General features: G+C 42.6%; 1 protein-coding gene across 1 annotated transcript in view; it reads right to left on the bottom strand.

Annotated features, from left to right (window-relative positions):
* CDH13 (cadherin 13) overlaps positions 1 to 22,028 on the bottom strand; it is a 985,922-nt gene that overhangs the window by 121,945 nt on the left and 841,949 nt on the right. The window contains exon 8 of the mRNA XM_046683164.1: positions 19,400 to 19,540. Within this exon, the coding sequence (XP_046539120.1) occupies positions 19,400 to 19,540 (141 nt within the window). The remainder of the gene's footprint in view (positions 1 to 19,399; positions 19,541 to 22,028) is intronic.

Raw genomic sequence — 22,028 nt, 5'->3', positions numbered from 1 at the left:
AGCTGTCCCAGTTCTACAGGTGGGACTTTGGCGTGGGCATTGGCCAGACAAAGGAAAAGACCCCAGAAAGTTTTGCAATGAACATCTTTTCAATGCCTAGAATTGGAAGTACATGGGTCAGAGGCCTCCTGGGAGTTCTGTTGTTATGCCTCTCTGTGGGTCTATGTCTAGTTTCATAGGCTGCCTTCCTGGAAGGGAGCTTACTGGATCAATGAACAGGAATCTTTGTAAGGGTTTTGATAGCGTCTGGACCCAGCGTCTACTCTTGAGCCTGGCGCTGCTGCCTCCTCCAGTGGCACGTACTTTGAATTGGAAATCGGGGGCAAAGTCATCTGCCGAGAAAGAGAGATGGGACAAAGAGAGTTTTGAAGAGAGCAGAGAAGGTTGAAATCAGCCACTGAGCAAGAGCAAAGGGACTGTTTAGAGTCCAAGAGAAAGAACAGAAATCCCCACTCCCACGCGGGTCAGGAAGCCATATGTTTGTGACTTGTATTCAAATGTCATCTATTGATTCACTCATCTTTAAATTCCCCCCATCGTGGCACCTGGCTCATAGGAGGTGCTTAATTAGTGCTCATGGAATACCTGAGTGTCAGCTATGTCCTAAGCAATTTCAGGTCCCTCATCCAGTTGTCTGTCTGGCACAATATGCTGGCAACACAATTGCAATCACATTATTCACGGGATGTCCCCAGGACGGCTCTGTGTCCTCTCACATCCAGATGGCCGATGGTTTTCCTGCTCTCCTTGCGCCTCTCGCATTCAGTCTGACCTCAAAACTGCTAAAAAGAGGAGGAATAGGAAACAGCCACATGCTGTGTGGCAAAATCAGCTAATGAGATTTCAAATCCCAGGAATAAGAAGCAAATCTGTTTGCTCACATTTTGCCTGTGGCAGAGTTGCTCGGAGGGAAGGGCCCTCAATTAACCCGACTTGGAGATGCTGCGTTTGCTGCTCCACCACAGTCATAACATTACTCGTGTTTGTCTCCTGCTACCCCGTGGCTCACCCACAGGTGCAGGCTGACCTCGCCTTTTCAGATTCACAGGCCCTTGGGCTGAGGTGCTCCCTGGAGAAAGCTCCAGACCTCTGCTCCCAAAGCGCAGGGAGGGGCTGGACTCGACGCTTCTCCAGCTACCAGCAACTGAGCCGAGCCCCTGGGGCCCACGGGCCAGCTGTGAGCCAGCTTAATACAGGTGAATGATCCCCACTGACTTTTGTAGCAAAAGGGGGAGGAATATGAGTGGTGGAAATTGCAATGAGAAAATAACTTATTTTCTACAAGTGGGAGAGGAAAGAACCAATCCCAGAGCAGGTAGAGGAAGTAGACAGGCCTGTCATGGTGAGACCGGGTGACAGGTCACACGCTCAACACGGAAGGCCGTCAGTCATGGTCACTGGCATGTGGCAGGGGGGATGGAGAGAGTAAATGGCAAAAATAAATAACAAGAGACAGGCTCACTGCATAGGTTGTGAATGGGCCATCCTTTAAACACATGCGCACCTGCGGCTTCAGAACACAGGTGCCAATAAGCCAATCTGGAAGAATCAAGCATCTCCTGAGACCGTGGATCTTTGAAGAGGACACAGGGGCTCATCATTTTGGCTTAAAGTACACGCGCACACACACACACATGCACACACGTTGATTTAAGGTAAACATGATTTAAGGGAAACATGGTAGCTTACACACAGTGGTGTGCTCATATATGTTTAACAACTGACTCTTCAGGAAGCGAAAAGCCCTAGTTTGTAGCTGGTGCCAACTTCTGTGGTGTAAATACCCCCACCTGGGCTGATTTCAGGCTACCAACGTGATGTCACTGCACCAAGAAATGGGAAGACATGACCCAATCAACTCTTGCAAAGCCAGTGCAAGGTGACCCCAACGCGTCCCTGCTGATGATGACTAGGCGCAGGTAATTGATTCCCCCTTTAAGCAGGAGTCGATGAAAACTGTAGCTTTGATCTGCGGGCATCCTTTCCTTTGGAGAACCATCTCACCCATCCCCTGGAGTCACACTGGGGCTGTCAACCACAGGCCTCACTTTTCTTCCTCAGAGGTTGGCATGTGGCCTGGGGTTGGCAATCGTCTCATAGTTCCCTGCACTCCGTGTCTGGTCTGAGGGGGCCTTGTGACCCAGTACAACCAATCAAAGTCTTTCTATGAGATTAGTGTTGGATCTGGGTGAGAGGGGCTCTGTGTCTTCCTTTGTACATAGCTATGGGGATGTGAGCTTAGGGCCACCAGAGGCCATCTTACCTGCCATGAGGAGAGATCCTACCAGAGAATAAAGCCAACAGAGAGACAAGCAGAGCCAAGAGATGGAGTGGCATATAGATAGCATTCTGATGATGCTATTTGAGCGCTGGAGGCAGCCACACCTGAAGTCAGAAAGCCCTTTGACTTCCCCAGTGATGAGTACTATGCATTCCCCAGTGATGAGTACTATGCATTCCCTAGTGATGAGTACTGTGCATTCCCCAGTGATGAGTACTATGCATTCCCTAGTGATGAGTACTGTACATTGCCCAGTGATGAGTACTATGCATTCCCTAGTGATGAGTACTATGCATTCCCTAGTGATGAGTACTGTGCATTCCCCAGTGATGAGTACGGTGCCTTGCCCAGTGATGAGTACCAATGCATCCAGGATTTGCATATCTAGTTTAAAGTAGGTTGGAGTGCAAGCAGAGAGTCTTTAACTCTGGAGAAACTACAAGCAGATTTTCTTGAGAAAGAGTGAGCCTCTAGTCTCAGCCTTACTCTAATTGATTTGTCTTTTCAATTTCCCGGAGCTGAAGGAAAAAAGATATTTTGGTCATTTCTATATGAGGCTGGTACAAGCGGTCAACTGAGGACACCTAGGTTTGTGGAGGCTTTCCATTGAGTGACAGGGCCCAGTGCACATCCTGGGGGAGCCATGGCTCTTGTAAACCAGACAGCTAACAGGTTCTGGCTCTGATGTATGGCTTTACTGTGCCGAATTGCACCTGTGTTAAACCAGACATCCAGGGGCGATTAGCAAAGGCATCTGTTCCCATTTGCAGAGCTGCCGGTGAGAGCACTGTTTGTTAGGTCTGATTTAATGCAACAAATATTCTTTGTGCTCCCTCTGCGTGCATCACTCTGTGGCCAAAGGGGAAGATGGTGACAAATGAAGTTGTGTCTGCCCTCAGGGAGCTCCAGTCTGGAGGAGGCAGAAGTGGATATCTATAATGCTGATCCAGTGCATGCTGGGAAGAATGCTGTGACTGAGGCAGGACAAAATGCTGGAGAAGCACAGGTGAGAGAGAGCCAGTTAGCTCTGACTGGGAGACTCGGGGGAGCTTGAGGGAAATGCATGGCTTCCTGAAGTCTGTCACTGGGGGGGGCAGACTCACAGAGGGTACGCCACCTCTCCTGCCTGTTTCTGTGCTTACACTGTACAGGCTAGTCCTAGCTCCTCTTAGCCCCTCAAACACCTCTTGCATGCCTCAGGGCATTTGCACATGCTGCATGATCTGTTCAGAATGAGCTATCCTGGCACCATTTCTCCCTTCACTTAGCAAAGTCAAGACTTAACAGATGAGAAATTACTTCCTGATCTCACCTTTCCAGATCCGAGACTAGGTCTGTTTTCCTTAGGTTCTGTCCTTGAAGCTCTCTGAATTTATCTGGGAATGCACCCGTCTTGCAATACTTTAGTATCTGTCCTCCGTGCTAAGCCTCAAGAAGACAGGGACTTGCCCACCTTATTTAAGGCTCCAGCCTTCAGCTCTCTGCCTGTCTTAGATAGGCATGCGGGGAGTGCATGAACGAGAGCTGAGGCCACTTTCAACCCTGCTAACGCGGAGCAAGTATATCAAATGCACGCAGGCTGCTGAACTCGAAGGAGCATATTATCTCATTAATGATTATGGAACTGCAGTAACGACAGTCATAAATTTAAAAGATTTAAAAATTGCTATCAGAGATAGCGGACTAGTATAAAAATGACCCTAGTTAATGAACCAAAGTTTTTCTTGCTTTATAGACCTTTGTCCAAATTCCCCAGTGAGTAAAACCTAGGATTTCAATCGAGAGATCGAATCATTGGTGCACATATAAGCTATCGACGGCGATGCGGGAAGATTTTGAACAGATATGCACATGAATGTATACAAAGTGGAAACGTCAATGTCTTTTCTAGAAGGTTGCTGGGTCAACATAGGCTATTCGACTTGGTTGTGAGGTCTCCTAAGAGAAGGCGTGCTTGTCAGGGGCCCTGGCTCCTTGCACTTCTGAATCCCACAGAGCTGGGACAATGTGTGGGAACTCAGACCGTGAGTATCGTGAGTATCGGGTAGCGGCTGAGGGCAGGGCTCAGGAACCCTGAGCGGGCGTCCCGGTCCCACCACGCTGTAACCTCGGGTGCGTTTCTTAACTTCCCCGTGCCTCAGTTTCCTCACTGATGAAATGGGGGTAATAGGAGTACTTGTATCATAGGACTGTGGTGAGAATTAGATGAATTAAGATGCCTAAAGCAAAAGCATTTAGCACAGGGCCGCACGCAGACAAGCACTTAATAACTGTTAGCTTAAAAAAGTTGGTTTTATGGATGAAAACGTTTTTCATTTATTCTTTGCTCATAAGACATGATTATTATATTTGCCCACTGGACCTATCAGAATAAAGACTTAAGCCTGCTAATCAAATTCATTGGCTATTAAAAGACATCTCTCTCTCTTTTTTTTTTTAATTTGAAGAAACTGCGGAGGGAGAAAGAGTCGCTTAGATTGTCCCAGGGAGCCCAGAGCATTTTTGTTTGTGCCGTGGTTATATCCAGGGCTTGCACAAAACATTGTCCTCACTTGAACAGATAGGAAGGAGAGGCCTCAAGAAGCAGGAGGCCATGAGTTGAAGTTCAGAAAGTTCAAGTAGAGCGGAGACTGGAGGTTATAAACCCGGGTTCCTCAGCAAGCCCCTGGCACACAAGCGTCACGAGAAAAACTGGATGGGCATTCCCTGGGGAATAGCCCTGGCGAGGAATCCTAGAGAGCTGGCCCAAAGGGCAAGACCATGGAGCAGGAAGATAACAGCTGGGGCTGAATCAGGCAGAAACGTCCTGAGAACTGGGTGTGCTGGCACCGAGTGGGTGAGATGGTAATCCCTTCATGGCACAGAGGCAGCTTCGTGCAGGGTTGAAAGCCTGGGAGCCAGACTCTGGGCAAGTTCTTCAGCTGTGTGAGCTTCGGTATCCACACCCATGGAATGGGTATAACTGCAATGGTTCCTGTCTCAGGATTGGCAGGAGGAGGGAACGACAGAGGGTGCGTAAAGCTCGTGGACCCCGCCTGGTGCAAAGCGAGTGTTTTCAGGTGTTTGCTTTGGCTTTTGGATGTTTGTTTGATGGCAAAGAGGATGAAAGAGCAGATCCAGGCAGCGCTGGGCAGACAGAGCTTCTGAGAGAATGAGCCGTCTTGCCTTTGATAAGCACTCATTACACATTTGCTGTTGTTGACGAGAAGCTTGCTACCTAAAGAAAGACTTCTCCTTAAATTTGCAAGCAAAAAGGAGACGCAAAGTTTAGATCACAACATCCAGTTGCCCCGTGACGTTGGGGAAGGAATTGGCCTGCATAGCCAGCGCTCTCTTATCTGTACAGGGGCGCCCAGCAGACTGCCTTCACTGGACTGTCCAGATATTAGGTGAGAGGGAGCATGTGGGGTGTGCGAGGTCTTCGTAAGCTTAAAGATGACTCCGTAAATGTCCGCAGATGTTGCTTTCCCCTCGGTTTTATTCCCAGTTCTGTGAAGGATGTAGGCAGTGGGGTCACGTGTGACTAGTGGCATCGTCCCCAGCAATCTTCTGGCCAATGATTCACCCCGTGGAACAACCATGTTCTGGAGCAGTGTGGGGACTCTGCGTCTTGGAACGTTGTCCTCTACCCTTCTTACTGTCTACCCAGGTCTTCCTCTTCCCACTGCGCTTCAGCAAATCCAGCCTCCTTGCCTTGCCTGTAGGGTCTGGCCCCTGCCGTCCTGTCTAGTCTCACATCCCTCGCCCCGTCTCATGCTGTTCCTGCCACGCTGCACAGCTCTCGGTTCCTCAAGCAAGACCTGCTCTTCCCAGCCTCGGGGACTTCCTGTGTATCGGGGGCTCACTGTGGTGGGTTGAATTATGTCTCCCAAAAAGATATGCTGGAGTCCTAATGGCAGTATCTCAGAATGTGCCCTTACTTGGAAATAGTTTCTTTCCAGAGGTGACCAAGTTAAGATGAGGTCTTAGAGTGGGCTCTAATCCAATATGACTAATGTCCTTATAAAAATGGGGAGTTTAGACACAGACATGCACACAGGGAGAAGGCCATTTGAGGATGAGGGCAGAGCTCAGGTGACGGATCTACCGCCTATGACCACCATCGATTGCCAGCAAACCACCAGAAGCTAAGAGACAGGCATGAACAGACTCCCCCACCGAAGTAACCACCCTGTAGACACATTGATCTTGGGCTTCTGGCCTCCAGAACTGCGAGAGAATAAACATCTATTGTTCCAGCCACCCAGTGTGTGGTATTTTGTTACAGTAGCTCTAGGACACAAACACAGTCACTGTCGATGTCACCTCAGGGGAGACTTCCCTGAAGTCCATGGTCGGTGCCCACATTGTTCCCCTCGTGGTGGCTTCACCCCGTTCTGTCTTGTCATGAGGGGCCATCTGTAGCTACTTGCTGGTTGGCTGTCCCCACTCTAGATTGTAACTTCAAGAGGTCAGGGGCCATGTTTGTTGTGCTCATCGTGTTGCATCCCAGCATCCCTAACACAGTGCCTGGCAAAGAGGAAGCATGGAATACGTGTGTGATGGATGGGCTGGTGGATAAATGAACGAAGGAATGAATGCACTCTGGAAAGCAACAGTATGATGTGATGATGTGTGATATACAAATATAGGTACATCAGGTAAGACAGACTAAAGAAGATACTTCTTATAATTCCTATCTTAGATCTGGGCAGGTCGACAGCAAAATAAAACACTGCCAACCTTGGGAAAACTGATACCCAGTCTGAAACAGAAATAGATTTTAGTTTGGAAGCAAATGAACATATTACAATCAATTCTGGATTATTTTGTTTAATCCCACTTATAAGAATGAACCCATACAGAACTCTGGAGCTGTGCAATATTTTCCTTCTTTCTTGTTTTTAGGTTTGCAGGATAAGTTGAGCCTGTCTCCACTCTAAAGATTCCTTTATATATTATTTATTAACATTGAGTTTTCTTTCTTTCTTCTTTCTTTTTTTACGTGCCTGGTAGGGAAGCAGATTTAGGGCTCTCTACAGTTCATGCAGATTCATTTATTCACTTCTGGAAGGGAATTTAACTCCCACCCTCTTGGCTCTCGGGGCACCACGTAAGATGATAAACCTCAGCATTGCTCCTGACTTTTGTGTTACTGTAGGGCCTTCATTTTTCATTGGCAGCAGCATTTTGTGCCGCGATGCGACTGGCCTGGGATCTGCTATCTGCCTTCAGCAGCGTCCCTCATCTCTAAAGCCAGGGGGTTAGAGGAGATTCTTTCTAAAGTCCCTCCAACAACATGCCTCTAAGTTTTCGGTTACCTCTGTGGCTTACTGTCAAACATTTACAATGTGTTCACTCATCCGTCCATTATCTGGTCATCTGCTACACGTCGGGCTGGGTGCTGGGGCCACAGCAGGAACAAGAGGAAAAGTTTCCCTTCTCATGGGGCTTGCATTCTAATTTGGGGAGAGTGACGATAAGTGAGTAAATAATTTAATTTTATGGCACATTAGAAGGTAAACATTAGACTAAAATATGTACATATTAGAATAGAATAGAATACATAATAGAATATTATGTAACAACATATAATGGGATACACATAACACTATTTAATCTGGACTAGAATAAAATTTAATAGTATATTAGAAGATGAGATACAATAGGCTGTAATAAATATTTGCTGCATGAATAATACGTTCATCGGTGCCATCCCTGTGCTTGGCCATAGAGGCAGTGATGAAAAGGATGTGCCCCTAAATGTCAAAGCATTCAAATGGTGTTAGGAAGATAGAATATGAGCACATGATTAAAAGGCACTGTGATAATACTATGCTGGGGGATGCCCAGTGCGTGTAGGAACAGGAGAAAGAAGCAGCAACTCGCCTGGGGGATATATACTTTGGGTGTTGAAGGGTAAATTGCAGTTTTCCAGATACAAAAGAAAAGAAAGGCATTCCAAGAAGAGAACAGGATGGGCAGTGGTGTTGAGGCATGCCAAAGCTTGGCATGTTTGGGGAATAAATTGAACCTCTGTGTGGCCTGAGACCAAGGTAGGCTGTGACCAGGTGGATAGTGTTTAAAACCACCCACACACAAGACCCAGAGATCTTATTTCTAACGTTGTGTAGTACAAAATGGTTTCCAGGTGCAGTGTGGGCTTGGACGATTCATTTTCCAACACACTCCATTTTTGTTGCTCTTGGCTTTCTAGTTTTGAACTCAAGTTCTCCTTCAAGCTGCATTATAGAGGAGTAGTAATGTTGCATTCTTAGCGTTCAAAAAAATACTTTTTCTATCTTTGTGGTTGTTTCTCTTAGTGTGAGGATCTTGTCTTTGAAAAGAAACAGATGGACGAAGTCTTCAGAGGCCACTGTGCTGCAGAGTGGCTCAGTGGTGAGACTCTGCCAGCTGTAGTAAAAAATGGCTTTTATTGCTACTGAGTTGCGCTGACCCTCAGAGCGTAACCAGAGGGTTAGCAGAGGGGCAGAATTTGCATAGAGGTTCACACAGGGGTGATAGGGATCAACACATCATGAATATAATTACGAAAGAGTGATTAATGCAATAAATCCTCTGGCTGTCTGGTCTACTTCTACAAGACACTTGAAGAACCAGCCACAGGGTAGATTACAATGTTTCACTTAAGAAAAAATCCAGATGATTTGGCATCACACACATAGTTTATAATGGACATGGGCATTTTCAACAATGCAGAATCTCTCACCCTGCTGTCTATGAACAATTAAATCTGGGCAAGCACACACCACCCTTTTCCTTAGCTGGAAGACTCCTGTTTGGATGATGGCTTCTATTTATAGAGTGTTGCTTATATTTGTACCAATGTTTCCCTTCACTCTCTTTTAGTCAAGAAATCCAGCTGTAGTCCTGCTGTTTCAAGTACTTCTGAAATTTGCACACTGGAAGATTTAGTTGATGATTTCATGTTTTTCTATGACCTTGGCACAGGAGAAGAAAGCAAAAACTCAGCCCTTCCAAGCGAAGATAAATGGGGAACGTGGGTGTTGGCTGTGTGCAGCTAGCCCCTCTTCAATTATGTGGTGGGAGGTTGGGAATGCAATTTTCAATAGATAGCTTCTAGAGTCCTTGGACAAGGTGTTGGCTTGGACAAAGATGGACCAGGAACTGATGTATTCAAGAAGGTTACTGTTGGCACAGATCAAAATTAGTGGTCCTTGTGCACTGAAATCACACTGTTCTATTCTCTCCAAATATCCCATTTCGTTACATATTGGGATTCCCCCATCCCACTGCGCAACACAGGGGGTACAGATCCCAATAGCGTATGTTTGGTTTTATTTAAAACTTCAGCCGCATAGAAAACTGTCAGATATGTGATTTCACAGCATCCCAGAAAAAAGTCTCACCTATTTTGCCATAATGGCTATAAAAAGCTTCATGGGAAGAGTGAGTCTGGGCTATTTGGAGTAACATTTAATCATCTTAAAGATTTATCTGGTTGTTAAAATGTCTTGGACTCCACCCTCCAGAAAAGTCACTTGAGTCAGATAATTGAAATAGGTTGGATCTTCTAAGACATATGTGGTTGGCTTTCTGGATTAATCTCTATTGAGCAAGCAAGAATGTGTAATTCTGTGGTCAGTGTTTACACACAGGCACATCTGAATTTTGAGGGCTCTCCTAAGGAAAACTCTTATGGAAGTAGGAGAGTTTCATTTGAAGCATTCAAATATTTTGCATGGAATCCTGGAGACGTGGATAAATATATTCACCTCAATTAGACTTTTAGTAAAAGATGGCACACAAAGGCGCATTTTCTAACTTCATACCTGGAACCCACAAACCACCAAAAACAAATAAAAAGATCCAAAAGAGTTAAGAAAACTCCAGATACTCATGTCAACTCAAGAGTCAGGGAATCAGAAATCAACACTTGCCTTTAATTACGTAGTTCAACTTCCCAGAAGACAGACAAAATTTTTAAACTTGTTACTAAAATGAGTTGATTTTGAAGCAAATGATATGAGAGGGGGTGGGCACTGTAAAACCATTTAATTGTATTTCTTCAATCCATATTTTTAATGAAGACATCACGATGTTTTGTGCCACAGTGAATTTTGTATACCCAATGTCTACTGCTTTCTCTGATACTCTATGTTAAAATGGTAATCAAGGTTTATTTCTTTGTTGATGGTCATTGGGGCAAGCTTCTTCTAGAACAACCCTCAAATCTAGAATAACTCAAGAATATGGACTTAACACAACTCTCCCACCTCGTCTCTTTGAAAGCACTGGAGAAGTATCAAGGCAGCCAGAACTTGAGGATCAGATCCTGCAGAGAAGGGAAGCTCACTGAAGTGAGGCCAATACTCTATGGAGCTTCAACCCTTAAGGCATTTTCTAAATTGTAATGGCATAGGGACAAGGGGCTAAGGATCTGAGCAGAAAGTACTGGCTGAGAGGCCAGGAAGCCAAGCAGAGCTTTCAGCAGTCTCATGGGGCTGAGAAGACAACAACTGAAGTTCAGGGTCTCCAAGGTGGAAGAGCCCTTGTAAACATACCAGACTTTCAGTTAAGGCCCCAGAAAGGCTGCACCCAGGGAATAAGGGAAACCAGGAAGTAGATTAGTCTCATAAAAGACTAAAACCCAGCTGTGAACCAACCCAGTCCCATCTGATTTAAAGCCATCTTTTTCTGCTCTTATTGGTTTACAGAAGGCAAAAGTAAATCCTTTCTGGAGGAATATTACACCAGCCAGAGGCCCAAATAATCTCTAAAAATTTTTCACATATGTTGTTCATAATTAAACAAAGAAAATTTCTAGGCATGCCAAGGGGCCATAACAAATAACCAAAACCAAGTGAAAAATACTGAAAATAGAGGGAAAGATTTGATAAAAGATAGATAAAAGGGAAAATTTGAGCAGAGAATTTTAATCTGTAAAATAAATTATGGAAATTATATTTAAAATATAATAAGTAGAATTAAGAAATCAGTAGATGTGTATAATAGTAGATTAAACATAGCAGTTAGACGTAGCAGAAGAGAGGATTGATGAGCTGGCAAATAAGTCAACAGAAGCATAGAAAGTTGGTATATACATATATATACATATGCATATATATAGAGAGAGAAAGAGACAGAGACAGACTAAGAAAGATGAGAGAAAATAGGTAAAAGCATTATTTGAAGACGTATGTTATGAATTGACATGCTTAAGGAACAAGTATGATAAATATAAATTAAACCATGCCATAGCAAAACTGTTGGAAAGTAAAGATGAAATGTTATTAAAAGCAGCCAGAGAGAAGAGCCACAGCTCTTTCAATAGAGAAGAAAGTAATACTGACAGCTGACCTTTCAACAAACATTAATAGATGTCACAAATCAATGAAATGTCACCTTTAAAGTACTACAAGAAAAAATAACTGTCAACTGAGATTCTGCATCCAGTGAAAATACGATTCAAAAACTCAGACAAACAATGAGAGAATTTATCACCAACAGATTTGCACTATTTTTAAAATAATAAGGAATTCTTTAATCAGAAGGAAAATTATCCCACATGGAAGCACAGAGACATGAAGGAATAAATAATAATATAAAGGGTAAATAAATGAGCAAATATAAATGGATATTTATTATATAAAACAGTAATATTTTTGTGAAATGTAAAATATATGTAGAATTAAAACATGACAACAATATCTCAAAAGATGGTAAGAAGATAAAGGGAGTTGAAATGTTCTAAGGTCCTTGAAGAATCCCGGAAGTGGCAAAAATGCTAATTTATGTTAGATTCCGTAAGTCAAGGATGTATCTTTCAATTTCTCAGAAACGACTACAAGAATATGAACAGGAAGTATAACAAATAAGTTATTAGAACAGAATATGAAATGATAAAAAAAAGATTAATTCAGGAAGAGGTGAGAAACGAGAAAAAAAGAAATATACGAAAGGTACAACAAATAGAAAACAAATATTAGGATTGGCAGATTTAAACTCCAATATATGGTACTCGCATTAAATGTAAATGGACAAAATAATCCAAGTAAGAAGACTAGGACTATAAGAATTGATTAAAAAATCGAAACTCAAATATACACTGTTTTTAAGAGACACACTCTAATATATGATTACAAAAAACTTGAGAGAGGAAAGGATGGAAAGAAATATAGCCTGATGACACTAAACAAAAGAAAGCTAGGGTAGTTATTTTCATACCAGACAAGGCAAATGTTAAAGCAAAAAATTTTGTAATAATAAAAGGTCAATACATCAGGAAGACATAACAATTTTAAATTTGTATGCACCTAATAACACAGCTTCAAATATTCAAATAAAAATTTGATACAACTAACAGGAGAATAGATATATGTACAATCATAGATATCATAACTACTCTTTCAGTAACTGATAGAACAAGAAGATTAACAAAAAACATCTCTAGAAGATTTCAATAAGAATATTAAACAACTGTAGAATTCACATTATTTTCAAGAGCACGTGGACCATTTATCAAAATTGATCACATGCTTGTTGTAAAGTCTCAAAAATATCAAAAGATTATAATCACATGCAGTATGGTCTCTAACCTCTGTAGAATTAAGCTAGATATCAATAACAAGGAAATAACAAGGAAACCCCAAATACGTGGAATTAAGTAATAGACTTTGAGGCAGTGGTGGCTGAGAGGAGTTTTAGGAAGCGTCTGAGCTGCTGGTCGCTTTCTATTTCTTGATTTGGTTTCATATTTGACTTGTGGAGAACAAAATCACTCAGTATTTGTGTACTTGTTTGTATGGAAGTTATATGGTTATTAAAATGACTCCATAAGTCTTGAGTAAGCTATATTAATTGCAATTTAGAAAGATATTTCTGAATGTTTCAATTAAACAAGAGAGAAATTATAGACTCCTAATTTGGAGCAATATTATGGCTAACTTTTTCATTCTACTATTCGTTTTCATTCTAACTATTAAGGAATTAAGAGAAAATTCAGTACAGGAATGTTCATAGCAGCATTACTCACAATAGCCAAAAAGTTGAAACAGCCCAAATATCCATCAGTGGATGAATGGATAAGCAAAATGTGGTCTATCCATATAAAGGAGTATTATTCAGCTGTGAAAAGAAATGCTACAACATGGAGGAACCTTGAAAACATATGCTAAGTGAAGGAAGCAAGTCATGAAAGGCCACATGTTGCACGATTCCATTTATATGAACTGTCCAGAATAAGCAAGTCCACAGAAATACAAGGAAGATTAGAAGTTGCTAAGGGTTTGGGGAAAGGGGCATGGGGAGTGACTGCTAACGGGCATGGGGTGATAAAAATGTTCTGAAATTAGATAGTAGTGATGGCTGCACAACTTTGTGAGCATACTAAAAGCCAATGATTGAACATTTTAAAAAGGTGAAATTTAGGGTATGTGAATTATATATCAAAAAACCACAATGGAATATGAAGCAAAAGCGATAAAGTTAAAGAATGAAATAAATAGATGTTATCCTGACATCATTCCGCATCAGATAATTCATTAAGAGGAAAAAGTAAATTTCTAACCTAAGAAATAAAATGGCTCCTTGATTGTTTGATAAACCTACTAATGAGGAGAAATGAATCATAATGAACACATTGGTAAAGATCTAAATTTCTTGTGATTCGACCTGCCATGCCAACATTGATAAAGATAATATAAAACTTTTGGGGGCTGGCCCCATGGCCGAGTGGTTAAGTTCGCGCGCTCCACTGCAGGTGGCCCAGTGTTTCGTTGGTTTGAATCCTGGGCGCGGACATGGCACTGCTCATCAAACCACGCTGAGGCAGCATCCCACATGCCACAACTAGAAGGACCCACAACGAAGAATATACAACTATGTACCGGGGGGCTTTGGGGAGAAAAAGGAAAAAAATAAAATCTTTAAAAAAAAAAAAGATAATATAAAACTTTTAATATGCCTCAAAACAAGACCATGGATGACCACCACGGATGACATGGTTAACAAATGTCAACAATTTACACAAGAGCCTTTGAAATTATATAGCTCATTTGCATATTTGACAGAAACTTGATAGAGATTCTCTCAAATTTAACAATTCTCAAAATTTACATGCATTTTCCAATAATGAAATGTGTTGTGAAGGTGAAAAAAAAAGTTTCTAAACTCTCAATAATACAGAGCAAGTTTCTATCTACCTTGCTAGGGGAAACTAGACTTTTTGTTTTCTTCCTAGAGGAAATGATACTACATAATTATTCTATAAAAAAAGAGACCATAGGGTTTGCAGTAAAACACGTAAGAGAAAAAGTATTACAGGGTGAATTAGGCGGTTAATTAATAAAATATTTTCATTATAAAAAGTTAATCATCCAAAGAAAAATAAGAATCTTGAGGCATCAAGGTTCTTGAAGACCTGACACTGGCTTTTAGGAATTGGAGACTGGATCCCAGCATCCACTTGAGAACTGAGTGTGAATACCTGCGGGTGGCTCGGTTTCAGCTTGCTGGCTTCCAGCTCGTGCCATTTATCTTCATGCCGTGGTGAAAACTGGAGCATTTACTCATCTCTCATCCTCCAGCTGGAGGACAGGACGTTTTAAGCTTTATGCCATTTTTATTACAGGTATTATAATGTTATATCTCAAATATCGAAACATTTATCTTTGAAAAAAATTCATCAAATAGCCAAAAATATCCTGTTATTGTTTAAATTACCAATCACAATTTTAGGGTAAGATCTGAAAATTAATTGACTGAATATATGAAGAAAAACTCAATTTAAAAAAATCTTATAGTCACTTACAAACACGTTCTTTTAAAATTAATAGAGAGTTTATTGATCCTCGTGACCTGGGGTTTATGTGAACATACGAGTTATTCAGTCAGTATAGAACACAGTCAAAACCATGTTCTAGGCACAAATCAGAAGTCTTTTCTAAAAAAATAAACCATAGCTAGAGGAAGGGACAAGTCACTTTGATCTAAATGGGATTGAGATCCTCACCTACAATTCAAACTCTAGGCTAGGAGAGTTTAACAAGATTTCCTGAAATCATTTCAAAATACCTAATCTAGGAAAGGCAAAATTAATATTTAGTTCATGCCATGTGTAAAAACTACTAGGAAAACTCCCCAAAGACTCTTTACAGGGAGACTAACTCTTCTAACCCAAATTTTCATGAAAGTCAATGAGTGAGAATTGATTTCATGTATCAGTAGCTATTTTAAGTATGACCTTGGTTCATCATATCCAATGACACTGTTCTCAACTTAAAATTATCTTCAGGAAACATTCGGCAAATACTGAATGATTGAGTGCCTCCTGGGAATGCAACAGAGAACAAGAGAGGGGTGGGCCTTGCTTTTCAGGGAGTTATAGTCAGTGTAAACAAACAAGAGGGGAACAGCAAATACTTTGCACTAAGAACTTACTTTTTAAAATAACCTTTAAAATGTCTCCCTTCTTAGTTCCCCTATATTACCAAGGGCTGCAATAATGACAACTAAAGATAGTTGGAATTATTTCTCAGTCTCTCTTACAGAAATGGGAAGCTAAGGAAACGCAAGCAGAAGTCACTTGAGTTTAGGGGGAAGCTCTTTAAATGACGTCCACTTAGGTGAAATGTCCTCCTTTTCCCTTCTCATTTCCTGCTTCTTTCTTTCTGGTATATGGACATGATGGCTGGTGCTGCAGTGACTCTATTGTACCATGAGACAGCTTTGGAGAAGGTAGAGAAGAAGGATGAAAGGAATTGGGGAAACTGGTAATGTCATCTTGTCACCATATTGGCCTGGGACTATCCACCTATAGACTTTTATGTGAGAGAAACTATACCTTTGTCTTGTTTAGCACAGTGCTGTTTCCAGTCTTTATTATTTATGGCCAACCATAACTTCTCTTTTCAATAGATTGTTGAGACATTAAAAAATGCATTTCTCTGGAGATAGAAGATCACGTCAAAAAGAATTAAAACAACCACCATATATTCCTATGGATTTCCTAAGAAATGTCCTAAGATATGTAGAAACTTGTATAAGACAACATCTCCTTGGCCAGCTTTCTAGACACCCTCAAACCCAGATGACCACTATTTCCATTCTGGAGTGACTGAACCTTGACCTTATCTCTGAAAGTTATTTCAGCTTCAAGACCACAAGCTCTGTCCTCTTCCCCCTCTTCCACACCCTAGAGACCACTACATTTGGGCTGAGTCCTCATCAGTTTCTCCTTCTCACCCTAACAGGCTTCTCTTGGTCTTTTTCCTTTCGTTCATAGTTACTCATTTTCCAGCTTCTGCCACCTTTCCTCCAGAATTCCTTCTCCTCTAGAACTCTAGGGTCTTAACCATATATTTTGAAGTGTTTGGGCAGGTTCATAGATTACTTTAAAGGAAAACAGCAGCCTTTCAACAGAGAGGGGAGATGGCTATTTAGTTAAGAATGTCAGTTGGTCTCTTAAAGTTTAGAAAGATCCTTGTCATCATATCGTCATCTTGTCATCACCGCCACCTTCCTCACCACCTTCCTCACTGCCACCTTCCTCACCGCCACCTTCCTCACGACCACCTTCCTCACCGCCATCTTCCTCACTGCTTTATCCCACCATCCTCATCACCATTGTCTTCACTACCACATTCTTAACTACCACTATTCTCATCACCAACACTCTAGAGAATACCAGGTGACAAGCACTGTCTCAGTGCTTTTGATCATCAGCTCACTTAACATTCTCAAGAACCTAATGAGGTCAGCTTTGTGATCAGCCTCATTAACAGTGAAGAAAAGAGAATGTAGATGGTTAACATGCTCATGTCCCATGGCTGGTCGGGGGGGATTTGAATCCAGTTCTGGTACCAGAGCCCACCCGGTCACATCTCTGTTACACTCCCTCTAGCAATTCTGGTATCCAAAATGTATGGCTCCCTCCACAACAACAAAGAGCATCAGCCTTTCAGGAGCATGCTAGAAAACTCTACTGTGAATTTAATTGATCCAATTGGACAAAGACTCCTTTGGGACATCTAATATCTAAGAGAAAGTGTTTGATGTACTTGCTAGCTACCCATTCCTCTCGTTTTATTACTCACATCTCTATGCAAGTTGGGACATCAGCTCTGCCCTGCAGGAATCCTAAGCTCGTTGTCCAATGTCCATTGGAAGAGAATTTTTGTGCTTCTGCCAATATCCACAGGTGAGTACATTTCCCATGATGCTACTCAGGGTCTATGACTTGACTTTAAGATCTACATGAAATTTTTCCTTAAATTCAGCGGTGTTAACAATAAAAATAGTCTCTCGCCCACAGTATTTAGTCCATGACTGGGCACACACTTCTTTTTTTCCTGAGTCACAGGGGCCCAATTCAGGGCTGAACTAAGGTAACTAATTAACCCCACCCACTTGGTAACGCTGGTAGCTTTTCTTATTTTAGATTGGGGTTACCTCACTTTTACTTTCATTACCATGTCTATATTGAATATTACAATGTGCCTTGAGTTGTTCTTTTGAAATAAGTTCACAAGAAATTCTGCAGATAAACCAACGTCCCCAGTGAACATTCTATGAACACCAGCTCAATAAGACACGATGAGCGGGTCCAGGAAAAATTCTCCCCAGGCCAAATAAGTGAGAAACCCTACAGCCCATACCTGCTCCTCTTAAACAAACACAAAGCATCTTACAGGTACTCAGAAGTCCTGCAGGAAAAGAAATCTTTCAAACTATTCAACTCGATGTTCCCCACATCTGTCTGATCCTGAAATCCCCCCCACCCCCTGCCCTACAAGGCTGTACCTTGTGGAACTAATTTCTCGGAACACCGTTTTGAGAAACATGGGAATAGTAAGCAACCTGTATTAGCAGTTATAGGAACGCTGTCATGGGAACAATAGAATGGAGCCACATCAGCGACTGTGGACTCGGCTGTTTTGAGGTTGGAATCCCGAGTGCCCAAGACACCACCGGAGAGAGGGAGATTTCACCTCCTGAATGAGTCATGCAGGGCTGCTGAGGTGGAGATGTCACTGGGGAATGAGGAGGCCAAGAGGGCCCACCTGCCCCAAGCATCTCAGGTGGCCCCGGGGCTCTCCAGAGAGGGGTTGGGCAACTGCAAATCCAGACATGGGTCTTTTCCCTAAACACGTGGCAGGGTGGAAAACATCAAGAGCCAACGAGGAAGCACAGAGCTGCAGCTAAATGCCTGGCTCATAGGGAGCTGTGTTCACATCCCATTTCTGCCATTTCCTCTGCCTGTGACCTTGGGACAGTCATCTAGATTCTCTGAGCTTAAAATAGGCTCCCTCGTTGGTAAAAAGTGGTTAATGAAACCAACGTCAGACAGTCAAATGAGGCAACAGATTGAAGGCGGAGAGCCCCCTGGTGGTGGTGGAATGCCAGTAAAGGCTCAGCAGTTGGGAGGGGCTGTCATTACTGGTTCTGTGCTCTTGGTCCGTGAGAGGGGTGTCAAATCCTTGGCTCTCATCCTGATCCCCAGAGAAACCATGATCTTAGAACATTTCCATCAGGAGCACAGTGCAAATGACTTCCTAGTTTGGATGCAAATTCGGCAACTGAATGTAATCTTGGATACTCAGCCAGTCCCCAAACATTGCTCCACTGGAATAAATGGGAAATGACAACCATGATCCATAGTCATGAAAGCGTCGGAGCCGAGGATGAGGAATGCCTCTCCCAGACAAGCTAACTTGGGGGTTATTTATAAGCTCCTGGGCCACCTTGTTATTGCCAAGAAAATCTGCTTTCTTTTCTTGCTGCTGTTCCGTCTGGCCTCTCAATCTGTGCTTGCTGAAAAAAATTGTTATTGTTATGCTACGATCACAATGGGACTTGCATGACTTAGCACTAAATAATCCCGATAAAACTCTGAAAATGGCACTTCGGCATTAGAAGTTATTTTCTCATGGACTTTGACAAGACTCAATGCTTTTGTTCTCATTGGTATTTTCAGCTTTACAAAAAAAACAAACAGATAAAAATATGAGAAAGTATTCTAGCAAAACACCATTCTCTCTCCACAAAGGAGTGTTTTGATCTTGCAAACGGGAAGCCACCAGGGGCGGGGCTACGCGGAACTAGTATTGATCAGCAATCATGGCTGTGACAGCGAGGGCAGTGTTCAGCAGGGGTTACCTCTTTCTTGGTGAATTTCGGTGAGTGATCGTTTTTGTCGTCGATCATGATTGTCGCCGTGGCCGTGCCCGTTAATCCAACATCCAGTCCAGCCATGTCCTGAGCCTCGATGATTAATTCATACTTGGGATTTTCCAGAGTCTACAAAGCAAAAACACAACAGAGAAGGTGGCATTAGATTTGGGTTTGGGTTTGGATAGGTGGCAAGTGTGTTGCTCAGGCTGCCTCTCTGCCCTCCTCTGTGGAGGGCAGGCATCTTTATCAGCCATGACGCTTTCACCTATTCTTATATATGAGCGTTTGGAATCTCTCCGATACGAGGCAGTGACTAGGTAGACTGGAGTTGGCTGTGGGATGGACTCTATTTTCTGTCCGTATTTAAGGGGACATTTGATACCTTCCAGAATGTTTCGTTTCCAGGGTTTGGGTATACATGGCACATTTGATGTTCACACCCATACATGTCATTTCACAGCAACCTCATGAAACTGATCCGGAAATGAGGTTAAGTTTGATGATGAGATTAGGACAAAGATGGCAGCTCTCGGAACTCATCTTTACTGAATGATCTGATGAGCCAGGCATTGGATTACTGGACTTTTCAGAAATCATCGTCATTAATCTTTCCAAAAAGCATGTTAAATTGCATTTATTATTCTCATTTTACAGGTGAAAAAATACCACCTGAGGTTTAGAGTCACTTGTATGGTACTTCTTTTATGTCATTCATAGTCATTTTAGCCCTTCATGTCATGTTAAATTTGGAAGAGTCTTTTCTTTTTTTTTTTAGGTGAGGAAGATTGGCCCTGAGCTAATATCTGTTGCCAAAGTTTCTTTTTTTGCTTGAGGAAGATTGTTGATGAGCTAACATCTGTGCCAGTCTTCCTCCATTTTTGTATGTGGGATGCCACCACAGCACGGCTTGATGAGCAGTGTGTAGGTCTGTGCCTGGGGTATGAACCAGTGAACCCTGGGCTGCTGAAGTGGAGCACTTCAAAATTAACCACTACACCACTGTGCTGGCCCCTGGAAGATGCATTTCCATCCAGCCATGATCTGATAAATTTAACACAAGCAATATTCCACTATTGTCTCTCAATGGACATAAGTTTTTTCATTTGAATATTTGACAGATATTTCACTACCGTGTTTAAACACTCAATTAACCAAGGGTCCTGACCCCAAGATGAAGAAGAGTGTAGTGGTTGGTAAATAACAACCCCTGCATTTAAACTGTCTTCTGTGCTGGATTTGCTTGTCTTGGTCGACCAGCACACCATTCTTCTGGTAAGGCAGCACCCCATTTTTCCTTTGGGGACCTACCAGTCCCTTCTCCTCTGCCCGTGTGGTGTGGGTTGGATTGACTTTCCCCACCTTCTACTCTGACCGACTTTTGGAGTGAGCCCCGATTAGAAGAAGCCAATAAGTGCATGCCATCCCTGGGGCACAAGGACTAGTCCAGGGCAGGACCTATGCTTGCCAGTTGGGAGAAGGAAGTTCCGTGTCCCCATGGCGTGAACCTGCAAGCATTTAGGCAGGGAGCTAGATGAGCCATCCTACGCCACAGCAGGTGTGGGGTCAGGAGAGTCTGTCCAAAAATGAACGTAGCCTACCGAGAGAATTAGACTGGAACCCTGGAGAGAAAGAAATGTTGTCCCATGATTGCACTGGGGCCACTTCATCATGCCATGCCTTTGCCTATGGACTTTTCAGCTCATTTGGGCATTAATTTTCCTTAGTCACTTAAACCAGTTTGGGTTGGTTTCATAATCACTCACACAGAGAGTGTGAGTTGACCCAACTTCAATAACAAAAATAAAAATAATTTTTGTTGTTGAAGGTCCTACCAATTGCAAACAGTCCCATCAGTACCAAGGCTTCAAGAGTCATTGTTTATACCAACCGATAATTAAGAAATACCACGGGAAGCAAAGAACAAAAACACAAGGGAGAACTCTGATTTTCTTCCAAGGCCAAAAGTTTACACGGGAAATTTTAATAGCTCAATGCTAAATGCCTCCAACATTTTGAAGTATTTTTAAAGGGCAGTTAGCTGTTTGCTCCTTAGGCACCTTCAAGTGGTTGTTTCTTGACAAGAACTTCTAACATAAGGAGTGGCAGTCCTGTCGGATGGGTTGGAAGGCTCTAAACTCTTAAATTCGAGAGGATGAGTGGGCTGCTGATGCCCTTCTTGGTCAGGGTCGCTTACAATGTTTTTTTCCCCCAGCTTTATTGAGATATAATTGACATAGAACATTGTGTACGTTTAAGGTGTACAATGTGATGATTTGATACACGGATGTGCTGAAAAGGAGCTCCACCAGGGGTGAAGGTCACACAATTCTGTAATCGCTGAGTGCAAACGATTTAAAACCAAACCCAGCTCTGGGCGGTTCTGGCTCTGCCTTGCTCAGTGGCGCTTCTCAGTAAAGGTGCTTAAATGCTACCTACTCTCAAGCTGAAGCTGGAAACTCATCAGCCCAATGTCAGTGACTTTCTACTTAACATCATTGACAAGTTGGATCAGATTTACCATTTGCCATTAATTCTGCAGCTCGACCATATAAAACCAATAAATTGGCCCATCTTCAGAAATCTTCCCTGAGTGTCTCTGGACATACGAAAAATT

The sequence above is a fragment of the Equus quagga genome, chromosome 13, assembly GCF_021613505.1.
Source record: "Equus quagga isolate Etosha38 chromosome 13, UCLA_HA_Equagga_1.0, whole genome shotgun sequence".
Taxonomy (NCBI): Eukaryota; Metazoa; Chordata; class Mammalia; order Perissodactyla; family Equidae; genus Equus; species Equus quagga.
Note: the sequence above shows the minus strand (reverse complement) of the source record. Positions and strands in the feature narration are given on the sequence as shown.